Below are 19,271 nucleotides of genomic sequence, written 5' to 3'. Positions count from 1 at the left end.
AAGAGGGCCAAAAAAAGGGGGGGGCCCAAACCAAAAAAAAAAAAAAAAAAAAAAAAAAAATGAACTCAAGATGGGTGAGACTTGAACCTAAGACCTGATACCATAAAAGTCCTAAAAGAAACATTAAGAAACTCCTCTACATTTGTTTTGATGACTTTTTGAATATGACATCAAGAGAACAAAAAACAAAGGCAGAAGTCAGCAAAGGAGAATAAATCAAACTTCAAAGCTTCTGTACAACAAATTAAAAAATCAGCAAAATGAAAAGTCAACCTACTAAATGTGAAAAAGTGTGGACCATATATTGGATAAAAGGCACATAATTAAAATACCTTAAAAAAAAGCCTCACAAAATACACATGAAACCAAACAATCCAATGGATGAATGGGCAGGAAATAATTTTTTTTCAAAAAGACATGTAGATGACTGAAGGTATATAAAACTGTCATCCTGACTAACCATAAGAACAATGCAAGTCAAAACCACAACACGATATTATCTTGCAGCGGTTAGGATGGTTATCATTAAATAACAAGAGATAATGAGCGTTGGTGAGGATGTGGACAAAATGGAACACTTGTGAACTGTTAGTGGGGATATATGTTTTGCAGCAACTATGTAAAACAATTTGAAGGTTTCTCGAAACTTTAAAAATACGGGGCTTGCCTGGTGACGCAACGGTTGGGAGTCCGCCTGCCAGTGCGGGGGGCGTGGGCTCGTGCCCTGGTCTGGGAGGATCCCACGTGCAGTGGAGCGGCTGGGCCCGTGGGCCATGGCCGCTGAGCCTGCGCGTCCAGAGCCTGTGCTCTGCAACAGGAGGGGCCGCAGCAATGAAAGGCCCACGTACGTTAAAAAAAAAAAAAAATATATATATATATATATTTATATATATACACTGTATGATCCACCAATTCCACTTCTGGGTATTTATCCAAAGAAAATAAAAGCACTAACTTGAAAAGATATATGCACCCCCATATTTACTGCAGCATTATCCACAATAGCCAAGATATGGAATAAACCTAAATTCCTATCAACTGATGAATGGATAAGACAGATGTGATATTTATATTTATATATTTATCTATATTTACATACACACAATGAATATTATCACTCATTAAAAAGAAGAAAATTCTACCATTTTCAACATTGAGTACCTTGGGTAAGTTATGTTGAGATAAGTCGAAAAGAGAATGAAAAATACTATGTGATATCATTTATTTGTAAAATAAAAAAAAAAAAGCCAAACTCACAAAAACAACCAGGAGAATGTTGTTTGCCAGGGGCTGGGGTGTGGGGAACAGGAGAGATGTTATTTAAAGGTACAAACTTTTAACTAAGAGTAAATAATTCCTAAAGATCTGATGCACAGTATAGAGAATCTAGACAGTGGTATTTTATTATAATCGATAAACTTGCTAAGAGACTAGAACTTAATTTTTCTAAACACAGTAAGAAATAGTCATCATAACTACTGCTACAATGGCAATCATAGTATAATACGTAAATGTATCAAATCACCATGTTGTGCACCTTAAATTCAAATATTATATGTTAAATATATTGTAAGGAAAAAAGAAATGCTAAAAAGTACCATCAATATTAAAACAGGTCAAGCAGAAGAAATTTTCTGTGAGTCAGAAGACAGTAAGTTGAAAATATCCACTCAGAGGAGAACAGAGAAAAACAGTGAAGAATAACTATGTGATCTATAGGATAAACTCAAAAGCAATATTCTGTGAATTACAGAGACTTAGAAGAAAAAATAGAGAAAGAAAGCTTCTTTAAAGAAATAGTGGCTGAGTGGCCCCGGGGCAGCCGGTGCCGGGGACATGCGCTGATTCGATCCCTCTGGAGAAGTGCTGAAGTTCCTAGGAGAGGGCAACTTTAATTTATAAAGAGTTGTTAACATTCACTTACTCTAACAAAAGCCTTTAAAGTCCAGGCGGAGGAGAAGATAGCGGAAGAATAAGATGCAGAGAACACCTTCCTCCCCACAGATAAACCAGAAATACATCTACATGCGGAACAACTCCTACAGAACACCTACTGAATGCTGGCAGAAGACCTCAGACCTCCCAAAAGGCAAGAAACTCCCCAGGTACCTGGGAAGGGCAAAAGAGAAAAACAGAGACAAAAGAATAGGGACGGGACCTGCACCAGTGGGAGGGAGCTGTGAAGGAGGAAAGGTTTCCACACACTAGGAAGCCCCTTCCCAGGCAGAGACTGCGGGTGGCGGAGGAGAGAGCTTCGGAGAGCCGTGGAGGAGAGCACAGCAACGGGTGCAGAGGGCAAAGCGGGGAGATTCCCACACAGAGGATCGGTGCCGACCAGCACTCACCAGCCTGAGAGGCTTGTCTGCTCACCCGCCGCGGTGGATGGGGCTGCGAGCTGAGGTTCGGGCTTTGGTCGGAGTGCAGGGAGAGTACTGGGGTTGGCTGCGTGAACATGGCCTGAAGGCATTAGTGCACCACGGCTAGCCGGGAGGGAGTCCGGGAAAAGGTCTAGAGCTGCTAAGGAGGCAAGAGATGTTTTCTCCCCTCTGTTTCCTGGTGCGTGAGGAGAGGGGATTAAGAGCACTGCTTAAAGGAACTCCAGAGACGGGCGCAAGCCGCGGCTAAAAGCGCGGACCCCAGAGACAGGCGGGAGACACTAAGGCTGCCGCTGCCGCCACCAAGGGGCCTGTGTGCGAGCACAGGTCACTATCCACACCCCTCTTCCGGAGAGCCTGTGCAGCCCACCACTGCCAGGTCCCCGGGATCCAGGGACAACTTCCCCGGGAGAACGAACGGTGGGCCTCAGGCTGGTGCAACGTCCCGCTGGCCTCTGCCGCCGCAGGCTCGCCCCGCACTCCGCGCCCCTCCCTCCCCCCGGCGTGAGTGAGCCAGAGCCTCTGAATCAGTGGCTCCTTTAACCCTAGCCAAAGCACTCTTGAGAACGAAAAACGGAGCTGGAGGAATTAAGCGCCCTGACTTCAGACTATAGTACAAAGCCACAGTAATCAAGACAGTATGGTACTAGCACAAAAACAGAAATATAGATCAATGGAACAGGATAGAAAGCCCAGAGATAAACCTACGCACATATGGTCACCTTAACTTTCTTTATACCCCAATGAAGATGTTAAAAAAAAAAAAAAAAGAAATAGTGGCTGAGAACTTTCGAAATCAGGGGAGAGATTTGGATATCGAAGTTCATGAAGCTCATAGGCACCAGACAAACTCAACTCAAAAAAATATCTTCTCCAAAACACATTAGAGTAAAACTGTCAACTATCAAAAACAAAGAATCTTAAAAGCAACAGGAGGAGAGAAACTTGTAACTTATAAAAGAACCCTCATAAGGTTATCCACTGATTTCTCAACAGAAACCTCACAGGTCAGGAGAGAGTGGGATAATAGATTCAAATTGTTCAAATAAAAAAAAAAAGTCAACCAGGATAATTGTCTCCATCATAATTGTCCCTCTTAAATGGAGAGATTAAAAACTCTTTCAAAAAAAAAAAAAAAAAAAAGCCGAGAGAGTGCATCATCACTAGATGTGTCTTAAAAGAAATTCTAAAAGTTTCTCAAGCTAAAACTAAATAGTACCATGAAAACATATGCCAATACACAATAGACTTGTAAACATAGGTATATAGTTAAGGTAGGAATACTTAAATAATGTGATATGGTGGTGTGTTTAACCAGTTAACAAGGTTAAAGTATGTGATGATTAAAATAACTGCAGCTATAATCACTTTAATGTATAAACAATATACAAAGAGCTAAACTCCACAAAATTGTATGGAGGGGAGTAAAAGAGTAGATTTTTTTGTATGTGATGGAAGTTAAATTGTTATCAACATAAAATAGAGTGTTATATCTATAAGATGTTTTCTGTGAGCCTCATGGAACCACAAAGCAAAAGCCTAGAGTAGATTCACAAAATAAAGAGAAGGAAATCATAATATACCACTACACAATATCACTAATTCATAAAAAAAAGCAGAAGAGGAAGAAAGGAACAAGAAACAACAGAACATCCAGAAAACAATAAGATGGCATTGGTTAGTCCTTACCTGCCAATAATCACTATAAACAAATATACTAAATTCTTTAGTCAAAAGTCATAGCGTGGCTAGACAGATAAAAATTCATGATGAAACTATAAGCAGCCTATCAGAGACTAACTTAAATGTTAAAAACACAAATAGGCTCAAAGTGAAGCATTGGAACAAGATATTCCATAAAAGTGGAAACCAACAGAAAGCAGAGGTAGCTACAGTTACACAAGACAAAAAAAAAAAAAAAAAAAATCAGCCAAAAGCTGCAGCAACAACAAAAATAAGGTCATTATATAATGATAACATTGCCAATTCATCAAGAATACAATCATAAATAAATACGCCTTAACGGTGGGGGACTTTAATATGTTAAGCAAATACTAACAGATTTGAAGATAGAAACAGACAATACAAAAAAAAATTGTAGGGATCTTTCACACCCAACTTTCAACAATGAATCCAGAAAGAATCAGTGAGGAAGTACTGAACTTGAATTATACATTAGACCAAATGGACTTAAGACAGAGCAGTCCATCAAACAGGGGCAGAATACATATTCTTCTCCAGTGCACATTGAATATTCTCTAGGCCAGATCATGTGATGGGGTCACTAAACAAGTCTTAGCAAATTTAAGAAGACTGATATCATACTAAGTATTTTTTCGACTACAATGGTAAGAAACCAGAAATGAACAACAGGAAGAATCTGGAAAATTTACAGATATGTGGCAATTAAACAACACGATCCTAAAGAATCAATGGGCTAAAGAAAAAATTTAAAAATAAAAAGACTGAATCATGAAGAAATAAAACAATCTGAACAGGCCAAATTACTATTAAGGAGATTGAATCAGTTCTCAAAAACATCCCAGCAAAAATTTGTATTTTATAGATACACTAGGGGAGACACACACAATGATATAAAATAAGGTAGAGCTATTGGTTCTGAATCCCTGATTTCTTAGCAAATATTTATCATTTGAGTTGAGCTATATTTCAGAAATTTAACACAATTTGAGCATACATTAACAATATGATTCTTGTAAACATTTTTGAAAATACAAAGTGATGAAGAGTATGTCTGTTACATGAGTATGGAGTATAATAGAAACTTAGAAGAACAAGGCTTGACTGATTCCTCTTTACAACTTCCACTTGTAAAGCCAGTCTTTAATAAAGAAAGGTGAAAGTGTTCATTTTTCAAAAACAAAGTACAAACAAAGGAAAACTAAGACAACATGGGAATTTCCAGATTTACTGTGATGGTTTATGCACATTTCTCAGTGAATCACACAAAACCCTTATTAAAGATAAAAGAACTATTTGAACATCATGGAGGAATCTGCAGAAAGCACCTAAACCAGTGAACATCAGGTGTATTGGGACAAATGATTATCAGGTGACTGAAGCACGCAAGACATTATCAAGACATTATCACTGCTGTTGTATTCTCGGTCAAAATACATAAGAAAATCATAATCTGAAACTATCATGAAAAAAATGTAAGTTTATGCAAATTTCAGTCCACATATACTTCTCATGTTCCCTAACTCTAATTGTGTATTTAAATAGTAAGTCTTTCTTATAAATATAGAGAGCAAGTCTCACCTAATTACTTTTTTTTTTCCAGAACTTTGTGTTATCTAGATCACTAATGCCATCCCATTTAAAAGTGCATTTTCTGGGACTTCCCTGGTGGTGCAGTGGTTAAGAATCCGCCTGCCAATGCAGGGGACACGGGTTTGAGCCCTGGACTGGGAAGATCCCACATGCACAGAGCAACTAAGCCCATGTGCCACAACTACTGAGCCTGCGTGCTGCAACTACTGAAGCCTGTGTGCCTAGAGCCCATGCTCTGCAACAAGAGAAGCCACTGCAACAAGAAGCCCACACACCGCAATGAAGAGTAGCCCCCGCTCACCACAACTAGAGAAAGCCTGCAGGCAGCAACGAAGACCCAACGCAGCCAAAAATAAATAAATAAATTTATTTTAAAAAATAAAAATAAAAAGTGCATTTTCTCTCTTTTTTTTTTTTGCGGTATGCGGGCCCCTCACTGCTGTGGCCTCTCCCGTTGCAGAGCACAGGCTCTGGACGCGCAGGCTCAGTGGCCATGGCTCACGGGCCCAGCAGCTCCACGGCTTGTGGGATTTTCCAGGACCGGGGCATGAACCCCTGTCTCCTGCATCGGTAGGCGGACTCTCAACCACTGCGCCACCAGGGAAGCCCAAAAGTGCATTTTCTTAATCCTGGTGTGCTAAGTTGTTGCATTCAGATGTACATTAATCATTTCACTTTCCCCTTTTTTTTTTTGCGGTACACGGGCCTCTCACCGTTGTGGCCTCTCCCGTTGTGGAGCACAGGCTCCGGACGCGCAGGCTCAGCGGCCATGGCTCACGGGCCCAGCTGCTCCGCGGCATGTGGGATCCTCCCGGACCGGGGCACGAACCCGTGTCCCCTGCATCGGTAGGCGGACTCTCAACCACTGCGCCACCAGGGAAGCCCCCCTTCTTCACTAATAGCTCATCATCCAAAATTATCTCTTAGGGAATTTTGGATATTAATGCCTTCCCATGTAGATCTTTCAAAGGGAATCATTTCAATAGTTGGATGTCATTCTCCACGCTCTGTAGGGAGCCTGGATGCAGACAATGTGGAAAAGGCTCTGGAACGCAGGGTAGAAGTATTCTAAAGTGCTGACTTTGACTATCACAAGAAGGAAAGAAGTAAGTAGTTGAAAATGACCTTGCTAGGCACATAAGAAGTAGAGAGTTAAAGATTTGTAGGTTCTTAATCCATGACATTTCAGAAGGAAAAACAGACAGAGCCTCTGACCCAGGACAGGTCAGTTACCTGAGAAGCTGCCATTTCCTCCTCTCCTTCCTCCTGCTCTGGGTCGTTTTCTCATTGATATGATGTCGAGGAATCCCACTGGGATCTTGAAAATATGCCTCAGTGCCGTCAGCACAGCTCCTTCACCTCTTCCCACAACACCAACAGGCTAAAGGACCTTGAAATGCTGAAACGGCAACCTGAAAAAGAGATTCAGGAACAATGAGCTCCTGCATGGAGACCAAACTGTGAGCTTTTTCTTTCCTGCCGACAACATGCTCTCCCCTCACACAGATGCCCCCAAACTTCTGCTACAGCACAGAGTAAGTTGGCTACACTGACCTGCCCTTTCCAATCTCCTGTAGAGCAGACACCAATGTCTCCCCAAAGGCAAAAGGACTGAAGACTGCAAACAACTATCACCAGGTACCAGTAGCCCTTGGGCTTGGGCTTAAACCGGGCCTAACCTTAGAATCACCTGGAGTTAAAACACTCGGATGCTCCCACCCAGATCAATAGACAGACTCTGTGGGGAGGGCACAGGTGATGTTATTTCTAAATACTCATCACGTAATACTAATGGGAAACTGCATGGGAACCACATAGCAAATGTTTCTTCTGAAGCTTTAAAGTGTGTACAAATTTGCGGGGAACCAGGCCCCACTCTAAGTTATGAAACTTCTGTAGGGCTCCAAAAACATCTTTTATGAGTTTTCTTGTTCATGCAGATGTTACCCCCTCAGACCCATATTCAGTAGCACTGAGATAAGAGATCAGGCATAGCACACCTGAGACCACTGAGTAGTGTAAAGGCTTCAGAGAATTTCCAGAAGTGCAGGTTCCCTGGGCCTGATTCCTAGGGGCCGAGTTCCTCCTGGAATAGGTGTTGTCTTGTTGTTGCCTATGGTAGATGCTGCTTGGTTGGTGGAAATCATGTGGTGGGTTTAGGGATGTGTGAGGGGTCACCCTTAGAAATCTTCCCAAAGGTACCCTTAGTCCTCAGGTCCTTTAGCCCCCTCTCCTCTCAGGGCCCACTTGACAGACAGGACTACCCAGGGACAGGACAGGACCACCTGTCCTCAGGTGAGCTGAGACTCCATACCCCAAAAGATGCAGAGCACAAAGCTATTTACATCACAGATCTGTTTGAAAATAAACGAAAGGCAGCAATGAAGGGTGGATTAACATTTTGGGTTGGGAATGGACAAAAGACTTTGAAAATGATGCCATGAATGCATATTTAATGATTAACAAAGGAATTTGTGATCTATGTGAAGTAATAAAGCACATTATACCTGAATTAACAGATAAGATTTTTCATTCATTGTATGTCTATGTGTGTGTGTTATAAATTGTGGCGCTGCAGTTTGTTCTCCCCATCTTCCCTTACGTGTTTATACTTTCTCACATCTTTAATATATTTTTATTTATTTATTTTGGCTGCACTGGATCTTAGTTGAGGCACGCAAGATCTTCGCTGCGGCACGTTCAGTTGCAGCATGCGGGATTTTTTTTTTTTTTTTAGTTGTGGCATGTGGGCTTCTTAGTTGTGGCATGCGTGTGGGATCTAGTTCCCCCACCAGGGATCAAACCCGGGCCCCCTGCATTGGGAGTGCGGAGTCTTACCCACTGGACCACCAGGGAAGTCCCTATACTTTCTCACATTTTAAAAAGCGCATTGATTAAGGTAAAAATTAGAGAAAAGCACATCCACTTTTTCAAATATTCTGAGAATTCTGAATCTTTTTAAAATTTTCTTTTTAATTTTTATACAACTTTAAATGTTACTTTTCATTTACAGTTACTATAAAATATTGGTTACTTTCCCCAATATGTATGTTGTACAATATGTCTTTCAGCTATCTTACAACGAATTGTTTGTACTTTCCACTCCCCAACTCCTATATTGCCCCTCCCCTCTCCTCACTGGTAACAAGTAGTTTGTTCGATATATCTCTGAGTTTGCTTCTTTTTTGTTATATTTACTAGTTTGTTTTATTTTTTAGATTCTACATATAAGTGATATCATACAGTATTTGACTTTCTTTGACTTATTTAGCTTAGCATAATGCCCTCCAAGTCCATCTATGTTGCTACAAATGGCAAAATTTCATTTTTTCGTGGCTGAATAGTATTGCATTGTACATATATACCACATCTGCTTTTTTTAATTTTTATTTTATATTGGAGTATAATTGATTTACAATGTTGTGTTAGTTTCAGGTGTACAGCCAAGTAATATATATATATATCTTTTCAAATTATTTACCTGTTTAGATTATTACAGAATATTGAGCAGAGTTCTCTGTGCTATACACTAGGTCCTTGTTGGTTATCTATGTAGGTATGTCAATCCCAAACTCTCAATTTCCACCCCCCCACACACACCTTTCCCCTTTGGTAACCGAACAACTATATACACCAATAAAATGAACAAAGTAGAAGAAATGGACAAATTCCTAGAATTGTACCATCTCCCAGGACTGAACCCAGAAGAAACAGAAAATATGAACAGAGCAATTGCCAGTAATGAAATAGAATCAGTACTAATTAAAAACAAAAACAAAAACTCAACAAACAAAAGTGAAGGATCAGATGGCTTCAGAGTTGAATTCTACCAAACATTTAGAAAAAAGTTAACACATAACCTCAAACTATTCCAGAATATTGCAGAGGATTAGGTCAGCATCATCCTGATACCAAAATCAGACAAAAATATCACATAAAAAAAGAAAATTACTAGGCAATGTCACTGATGAACATACATGCAAAAATCCTCAAAAAATATCAGCAAAATGAGTCCAACAATATATTAAAAGTATCATACACCATGGTCAAGTGGGATTAATCCCAGGGAGTCAGGGGTGGTTCAGTATCTTCATATCAATCCATGTGATAAACCACAGTAACAAACTGAAGAATAAAAATCATATGATAAATAAAAAAACATGATCATCTCAATAGATGCATAAAAAGCTTTTGACAAAATTCAACATCAATTCATGATTAAAAGCTCTCCAGACACTGGGTATAGAGGATACATACCTCAGCATAATAAAGGCCATTTGGAGAAGGCAACAGCTAACTTCATACTCAATGGTAAAAAACTGAAAGCATTTCCTTAAGGTCTGGGTCAAGACAGGAATGCCCACTCTTGCCACTTTAATTCAACATAGTATTGGAAATCCAGGCACACCAAATCAGACAAGAAAAAGAAAAGCAAACCAAATTGGAAAGGAAGAAGTGCAACTGTCACTGTCTGCAGATGACATAACACTGTACATAGAAAATCCTAAAGACGCCACCAAAAAACCACTAGAGCACATCAATGAATTCAGAAAAGTTGCAAGATACAAAATTAATATACAGATCTGTTGCATTTCTATACACTGACAATGAACTATCAGAAAGAAATTACAGAAACTATACCATATGCAATAACATCACAAAGAATAAAATACCTAGGAATAAACATACCTAAGCAGGTAAAAGACACATACTCAAGAAACTATCAGACACTGATAAAAGAAGTTGAAGGCAACACAAAAAGATGAAAAAATATACCATGCTCATGGTTTGGAAGAATTAATACTTTTAAAATGACCATACTACCATATATATATGGTATATCTTACATGCTCTTTCATTTCATGTAGCTATTCCTACAACTCCAGGCTGAGTTTGTTTCCAGTAAAATATATTATTTCAGATACCTATTTGCACACTCAAGACTCCTCTGTAATCCCAGATTATTTAAGAGACTTCTGCTTGACACTGCCTAGATTCGGAAGCTCCACTACAAGCATTAATAAAATTATATTTACATAGGTATTTATATGATAATCAAACAATAATGCATTTATGGGCTTCCCAGGTGGCGCAGTGGTTGAGAGTCCGCCTAGCGATGCAGGGAACGCGGGTTCGTGCCCCGGTCCGGGACGATCCCACATGCCGCAGAGTGGCTGGGCCCGTGAGCCATGGCCGCTGAGCCTGCGCTCCGCAACGGGAGAGGCCACAACAGTGAGAGGCTCGCGTACCGCAAAAAAAAAAAAAAGCATTTACAATTGTACTATGATTTATTGCTTCTTTTGGAGCATAAAATTGTCTTATTTGCCACTCTCTTGTAAATGACTGTTTGTAAATTATACTTAGGACTTAGAGAGGAATGAATATACAAAAAACTGATCTATGTGCAAATATCATCAATTTACATATATCTCACAAGATTAGGAAATTCTCCCATTATTATCAAAGAAAAACAATGCCTGGATACTCTGCAGTCATGAATCAAGAGAATGCAGGGGACTAGAGGTAAGAAACAGACAGTAACCAATGCAGCAGAGTTCACCATTCACCAGCTGGGATTACTAAAAGGAGCCAAACAAATGTGAAATATGGAAGAGAGGGTTACAAAGACACAAAAGTGCTCATCAAGACAAGGATGCTTTGGGTGGCTCTAGATTCAGGGGAGGATCTAGAGGAGTTAATAGTCCTATGGATGTGCTCAATCTGCTGCCTGTGCCTATTCAAGATGAAAACCATAGAGACATGGATCAGATCATGAGCAGCAAACATGAAACATCAGGGAATACGTAATAACAGTCCTACAGTCAGTAAGATGGTGATTCTGTTATGAAATAAATCATAACCGAATCCCAAATCCTTTTTCTGTTGACAAACCTAGTGTACTTAATTACTATGATATACTTACAAATCTAGTTAGCTGTGTTTTTCCAATAGTTTAGATATATATTTATCTGTTTTCCTAACTTGTTATTATAGTTTAAGTTGGTGGTAATTATTATTTTAGTACCAACAAGTTTCCAGTTCAGTATAAAGATTTATTGATAGGCCAATATCAATTATGCAAAGGATGTAGTGATCTTAATATAGATGCTCTCATTGTAATACTACAGAAACCTGCAATATGACAAAGTCGGATTTAATACATGCAAGACAGGCTCAATATTAGGACAGCAACAGAGAGAGTCATATGTTTCTGTGCCTGAACAAAATGGAATACCACTCATCACAGGAATTGTTGAATAGCATCATAGTGTGCCTTAAAGTAGGTGTTATGAATCACTAATATTAATAAAATTGTGTAGGTTAAAAATTTTTACTAATTTCACATCATATTATCACCAATTTATTAATATGTAAGTGAAGTAAAACTATTAGCAGTGAAGACAGATACACCTTTTATGTTATTTTAACATACAAGATAGTTACGTAAAAATGGAATCTCTCATGTGTGAAATCTTGTGCATTTTATTAAATTGAAATCATACATTTTTATTGATAGAATATTTTTGAAACAGAGGAAATATTACAAGATACATTTGAGACTGACTTCTGTTCTCTGAAACTCATTATTATACATTTATATTTCGTTAAGGACGAATTCATTTTCTTCAAGAGGGAAGACCATCTCATCAAGATAGACAGACCACTGACGATGGCAGCAGAAAAAAGTTTCTGTCTCCATTAAGTACTTTATACACCCTGAGTTAGAGAACATATTTCTCTTCCAGCAACTGCCATTTGTATACAACATTCTGTGCAGGACTAAATGACTTACATACATTTCTCTTAGTCTTTATTATCAGCATGTGGTGTTACAGGCTCATACGTGCAGTAATCCTGAACATTTAGTCTCTGATTCCAGTCGTTGATATGAACAACAGATTGGTTTCTGCACTTGGTTTCTGCACTTAAGAGTATATTAAAAGTCAGGTTGCAGTATTACTTGGATTCAGCACCAAGAATCAAGGTCATTGTGAATTACACTAAATTACATTAGAAGCCATAACAGATTGATGGAGGAACTATAATCCCAATCTCTCTTTACTAGTTCAGCTCAAGCTTCAGAATTATTTCAACTTCCTGTATGGCTTTGGCACTGGACCAGAATCAAACCCTGAAGAATCACTTTTTCTGGAATAAATATTTACTTAAATACCTGACACCCTCCCATAGACAGTCATCCTTTCAGATTGAAAGAAAAAATTGTCACCTGACTCCTTTCTGCTGTCAGGGTGGTGGGCTCAGTGTGACTGTCAAGACAGCCAGTACCCATATTGGAGGGAAGCAGTCATAAACCTAGGTGTAGGTTTGTGATTCTCTGGCCTCATCTCCCCTCACAACTGCAAGTATCTTTTCACCTGTAGGTGCAATAAGAGATCAGTTTTGGGGAACAGAGGATATTTGTGAAAAACTTTATCCCAGTGGTTACTTACCAAAAAACCCCCTACAAACTACTAGTTATTTCCAAGGAGATCATTGAAGAGTTTTGAGAGACTGCTTTTTGTTTTGTTTTATGTTATCCCAAACGTAAAAGTCAGACAGAGTCGCATGTGAAAGAAGCAGGAAATACTGAGTAGGCTGTGGAAACTGGGAATACACAAGAGCATGAAAGATCTTATAGAGGCTATAAATAATGCTTGAATCAAAAGTTTGGTGGCAGGCTTCCCTGGTGGCGCAGTGGTTAAGAATCCGCCTGCCAATGCAGGGGACATGGGTTCGAGCCCTTGTCTGGGAAGATCCCACATGCCACAGGGCAGCTAAGCCTGGTGCCACAACTGCTGAGCCTGCGTACCTATAGCCCGTGCTCTGCAACAATAGAAGCCACTGCAATAAGAAGCCCGTGCACCACAGTGAAGAGTAGCCCCCGCTCACTGCAACTAGAGAAAGCCCATGCACAGCAATGAAGCCCCAATGCAGCCATAAATAAATAAATAGATAAATAGACAAATAAATAAATAAATAAATAAATTTATTAAAAAAGAAAAGTTTGGTGGCACATCACGGGTAAACAGAACCAACCTGAAAAAGCTCCCAATGGTCAAATGTAGATGAACTTGAACAACAAAATAAAGAGCATGGAACTGAATGATAATAACAAAATATTCAATAAATATATAGGATTCCATATCAATGTTAAAAATATAATTACAGAAATAAATGGAGAAAAGGAATATATGCTGTACATAAGGATGATGAATAATATAAGGAGTTATTCCTCTTTTAAAGTCGGGAAGAATCAGAAACTAACACACCATTGTAAAGCAATTATACCCCAATAAAGAGGTTAAAAAAAAAAAAAAAAAAAGTCGGGAAGATTATTTTATCCCCTCAGCCCCTCCTTGCATATGAGATGCACTTAGTGATTGCCCTACAAAAAATAGAGTATGGAAAAGAAAAACACAGTAACTTCACAATGGAGAAAACTCGTAAATACTTTAAACAAGTGATGGACCACCTTAACAATAAACCATGTCAATTACCAAATGATATGACATGATGAGATGTGGAATCTTTCTCGAAAATTACTCATTTATTCTAATCATGAGGAGCACATAACACAAACTCAGCTTTAGGGATATTCTAAGCAGTGTCTCATCAGTATTCCTCAAACTCATGAAGGTCATGAAAAATAAGGGAAGACTAAGAGGGTCATAGAGCACAAGAGACAGGGAACATATGATGACTATATGTACCTAATGTGCTCAACTGGGTCCTGGAAGAGAAGAATGACATAGGGTCAAAACTGGTGGGATGCAAATAAAGTCTGGAATTCAGACAACAGTAATGTACCAGTGGAGATTTCCTAGTTTTCACAAATGCAGCATGGCAATGTACAACGGTAACTATAGTGAAAACATATTTGAGACCTCTCTGTATTATCTTTGAAGATTTTCTACAATTCTAAAATTATTTCATAACAAAATATTGACTTATATAAAAGTTTATAATTGAATTACAAATAGTTATGTTAACTGATTACCTCTTTGAGTTTATACCCTTTTTTATTTTCTAAGGAAGGCATTTTAACTCTTCTTGATTTCGAAAATAATCAAACTATTAAACAAAATAGATTCATATATTTTGCCTTCTATGTTGTTCCAAATTTAATGAAAAGATCCCCTATAAATGTGTTTTCTAAGATCAGAAATGCAGGACTTCCTCTTGAAATCTTTCTTTGTCAGTAAAGGGGGTATCACAGGAAAGTCTTCTTTGTGCAAATTATAAGAGCTCATTTTTCATGTACACCAAATCTCTAATCAGTTGTTGCCTCCACATGCTGTTTCCTTAAAATCCAGTTAAAACATCTTCCTGTGTTCTTTGTAGTGTCCCTACAGCTCATTATTCCAGTTTACTGGAAAATTTTCAGTAAATTAATCTACCTCAACAAGCATGATATTTCAAGGGTCCACAGTTTATGACAGCCAGAAGACATAAACCTAGGCCCCCCAAAATAATTTTCATTGAAGCAGAGCTTCCCAGACCACATTTTAAAGCCAAGCTTCCTCCTTCACCTTTGGACATCACACCTGTGCCATCTGCTTTATTCATTCCCTACCAGAGGGTATGACTGTTATCTCCTTTTCTTCACATCCCCGCTCTTTCCTTTGCTCAAAAAAGGTGACCAGGTTCAGCTTAGAGACAGCAAGACCTGTTTATTTAGAAAAGGAACATGACTCATGCTGGGGATTCTACAATTTCCAATCCAGTACTGTGTTCAGCAGAGAAGAGAGGACACTATATGTTATAGAAAATGATTTCACCAAATAGTATTCCCTGACAGCCCCTTTAAAATACATAGGAAGAATTTCTAATTTGCAGATTTTGAGGCCAAAATGTGATATTCTCCTTCCCTGTTTTCACCTGCCCTTCCGCCTCAGTCAACCACTAATTCTGCTATAGCAATGGGGAATGTGGTTTGCAAGGACCTGACCCGACCACACAGACTCTATTACCTTTTCTTGAACCAAAGGTTGGACTCAACTCTCACACCACAAATATACCTGAGAGCCCTCTTGCTTAACTCTGGTTTCACCCTGGAATTGCCTGAAGCATGCAGTTTAAAAAAATTTATTGTAATCTATATAAGTTATGCTGTTCACCTGAAACTATGTTGTACACCTGAATCAAATATAATATTGTAGGTCAATTATACTTTTTTTTTTTTAATGTGCTCTCAGGCAGAACCTGTGAAGGAGGACTTCCCAGGTGGCTCAGTGGTTACAAATCCGCCTGCCAATGCAGGGGACATGGGTTTGAGCCCTGGTCCGGGAAGATCCTACATGCTGTGGAGCAACTAAGCCTGGGCACCACAACTACTGAGCCTGCACTCTAGAACCCGTGAGCCACAACTACTGAGCCCACGTGCCACAACTACTGAAGCCTGCGCACCTAGACCCCAAGCTCTGCAACGAGAGAAGCCACCCCACTGAGAAGCCCGCGCACCACAACGAAGCATAGCCCCCGCTCACCGCAACTAGAGAAAGCCTACACACAGCAACAAAGACCCAAATGCAGCCAAAAATCTAATTAATTAACTAATTAAAAAAAAGAATCTGTGAAGGAGGTCACAGGTGATACTGGTTATTATAACTCACCATGTCATCTTTATTGTAAGCCTAGAGTGATAAGCATTTATGTAAATTGTGCCTCTCAAATTTAAATAGGCATACGAAGTATTCCAGGACCCATGGAAGGAATTGTCATTCTGCAGGTTTGGAGTGGGGCCCAGGAACTGGCATCTTTATCAAGTTTCTTCTTTGTGCCAATGCTGCTCCCCCAGACCAGTTTTTAGTAGCACTACACTTGCAGTACTTAATAACCATGAGGATGCAGATACTGAGACTCACCTTTCTGTCTCATGTTCTGTTTCCCTATCATTGATTTTAAAAAGCATTTGCATGCAATAGAAGCTAACTATAGATGGTGGAGGAATACAGAATGGAAGGGTATCTTTGAAGTTCAGAGATGTTTCATTGTTTTGTGCTTACTTTCACTTTTTCTTCCTAATAGGGTAAAGGTTTATGTTTATTAGTAAAAGTCAATCAGTTTTCCTAACTGGATATATTTTTAATTCTGCAATCAGCAATACAGGAGATTAATTGCTCTTCATTCTCACTAAAATTTGATGATCCCAATTTGTGTTTTATTTATTTAATTTAGGCATCTAGAAATTTGAGGTGCCATCTATTGCTTCCCTGGTGTCTAGCATAGATAAAGAAATGTGATATATGACTGTGGGGCAACCATACCAGGGTTATGAGAGAACAGAAATGTGTAAAGTGCCTGCATGTGGCCAACACCAGAGAGAAGAAGTGAAAAAAGTAAAGGTAACTCATAAATATTCTCAGCCATTTTTTCAGCTATGAACATCTACCTATGCACTGTGTACATAACACCAAATGTACATCTTTTCTATGCATATGCATAAGTCCATTCTTGGTATAACTGAAAACAAACCACTAGCAATAGAAAAACACACATGATTATATTTTACTTATACCAAGGTTAAAAGTGAGCATAAACTGCTACCCAAGTCCATTGTATCAATTAGCACAACTGAAAAAAGTCCTCTTCTCATTCCAGGCAAGATTGGTAAAAAGACAGTATATGGGCTATGAAAAAAATCAGAACTTCTAGCCTAAAAACCAAATAAACTGAAAAAGAAATGCTCACTGCCTCTGACTGATAAACTTTTCCCCCAATTAAGTGACACCTGGTACAGATCCCAGAGCACATGACAAGGCCGTCACTCTGTTGAGAGGAAGTGAGGATGCTCCCTGCCACCTGTGGGTCAGCTTCCCTGGAAGGTCACTCATTTACAGTAGATATATTTTATGTTGCTGGTATACACCTGGCACCTAGGTTTCTGTGAAACCACAGCACATGTCATGCTTACCTGCCTATTACAGTGTCCAGAAGTCTTCCTCATCTCCACATCTAGTCTGCTACGGGACATTTCAAGCTATGTTCACAAAGATTGTTTCATTCCACACCCCATCTCCATCAAACTGCCACTGATCTAAGCCTGGGAAAATGTAATAATCTCTGTCTACTAATAGCATCCAGTCCTTAGTACTGCCCAGGAAATATTTTAAATCACTAGGACAGAATTAGATTTCCTGGATTCTCAGAAACCCAGCACACTTGCCAAGTCTCCATCTCTATCATTTGTACATCCGAACACACCACCACCAGCTGCCTAAGACCTTGGGGTGAATATGTGGAGCTTCCTTGCTACATTCCTTTCCTCCCTACATTTCCAAGGAACTCTCCATATGTACTTTCAACAAGTCTTATGTAACTCTCTCTAAAAGAAAACCCAACCAACCAAATAAAAAAACACCATTGTCCTATTTTATCAGTCTTTACAAGTCTCCTAGTGCTAACTGCCTGAGTTAAAACTCTGGTCCATTGAAGCTGCTCCACTCTTATCACAATTAAGTGATCATAATGCTGTATTTGAATCGTATAAGTGACCTCAAACTGATCACTTAAATTTTTCATTGCTTTCGAAATTTTGAAAGTACACATCAAAAACTACCAGGGCCTGCATGGACGACTGGGGGTGAGGAGAGCAGTGGGAACCCTGTGTCCATAATGAAAGCAAAGAAGGACAGTGACTGTGATTCATATGTAGCAAGGATGACAATGATAAAAAACAAACTGGAAATAATCAGGAAATGAAACAAGTAGATTTTTCTCCTAAATTTAGGGTGTGTCAGTTGTGCAGTCAGAGAACAGGTGTCCTCTCACCACATGCGAAATCATGCAATTCTTCATCTTGTACATTTTCTGTCTTTTACATCATGCTACAGCATCATTCAAATTGGAATATTTTTCTCCTACTTTTACAAAATCTATTAAACACCCATCACAGTCACGTGTGTTTGTTCATGCCTAAACAACCCCATGACTTATGAATTCTACAAATTTTCACCTGATCTAATTTTTACAGTAAAGTGATTAACTTTGATAATGTTACATATAAGAGGTGGAAGAAACAATAACTGAAGAAAAGCCATCTTAGGGTTCCTCTCCAATTGAGAAGTAATAAACTGTATTAATTAAACAAAATCAACTTAATATGCTCACTGAAGAATTACTCTCATCTTTAATTTCTGAACATGGAAAATTTAATGAAAACCATCCCCAAAATGCCCCAGCATATAATAAAAGCAACAGTCATGAATTTTGGACCAAAAAAAAACCCTCATAAACTAGATTTTTCATGACTAAAGGCAAGTAAAAAAGATGGTTTTGTAAAGGGAAGAGCTAAATTGGACTCCACGTTCCATCTGTTTCTTTGACTTTAATCTTTGCTTTTCATTGCTTTTGTTATTATAATCATACATAATGGCCTGCCTCAGGGAACCCTGCCCTTCTGCCTGAATGTTAAAGTGCCTCGGTTCAGCTTACAGGTAGACAATCTGACCCTGTCCACCTGTGGATGGCTGCAAGGAAGAAGAAATTAACACATCCCCTGCCCAAGGCTGGCCATTCCAGGGGATATTTGCAAAGCTTATGGCCTTTTTACTTTACTTCCTCCTCTCCCTCTCTGTACCATAAAAGAAACTGGCATGCAAA

The 19,271-nt window shown here is 39.1% G+C and overlaps 1 protein-coding gene across 1 annotated transcript in view; it reads right to left on the bottom strand.

Annotated features, from left to right (window-relative positions):
* Window positions 1–19,271, bottom strand: part of LOC112398302 (putative protein FAM90A2P) — a 44,814-nt gene that overhangs the window by 9,991 nt on the left and 15,552 nt on the right. The window contains exon 2 of the mRNA XM_024742777.1: window positions 6,903–7,081. Within this exon, the coding sequence (XP_024598545.1) occupies window positions 6,903–6,917 (15 nt within the window). The 5' untranslated portion in view covers window positions 6,918–7,081. The remainder of the gene's footprint in view (window positions 1–6,902; window positions 7,082–19,271) is intronic.

Source organism: Neophocaena asiaeorientalis, unplaced genomic scaffold (assembly GCF_003031525.2).
Source record: "Neophocaena asiaeorientalis asiaeorientalis breed wild unplaced genomic scaffold, Neophocaena_asiaeorientalis_V1.1 scaffold155, whole genome shotgun sequence".
NCBI lineage: Eukaryota > Metazoa > Chordata > Mammalia > Artiodactyla > Phocoenidae > Neophocaena > Neophocaena asiaeorientalis.
This window is presented reverse-complemented; position numbering and strand designations above follow the sequence as displayed.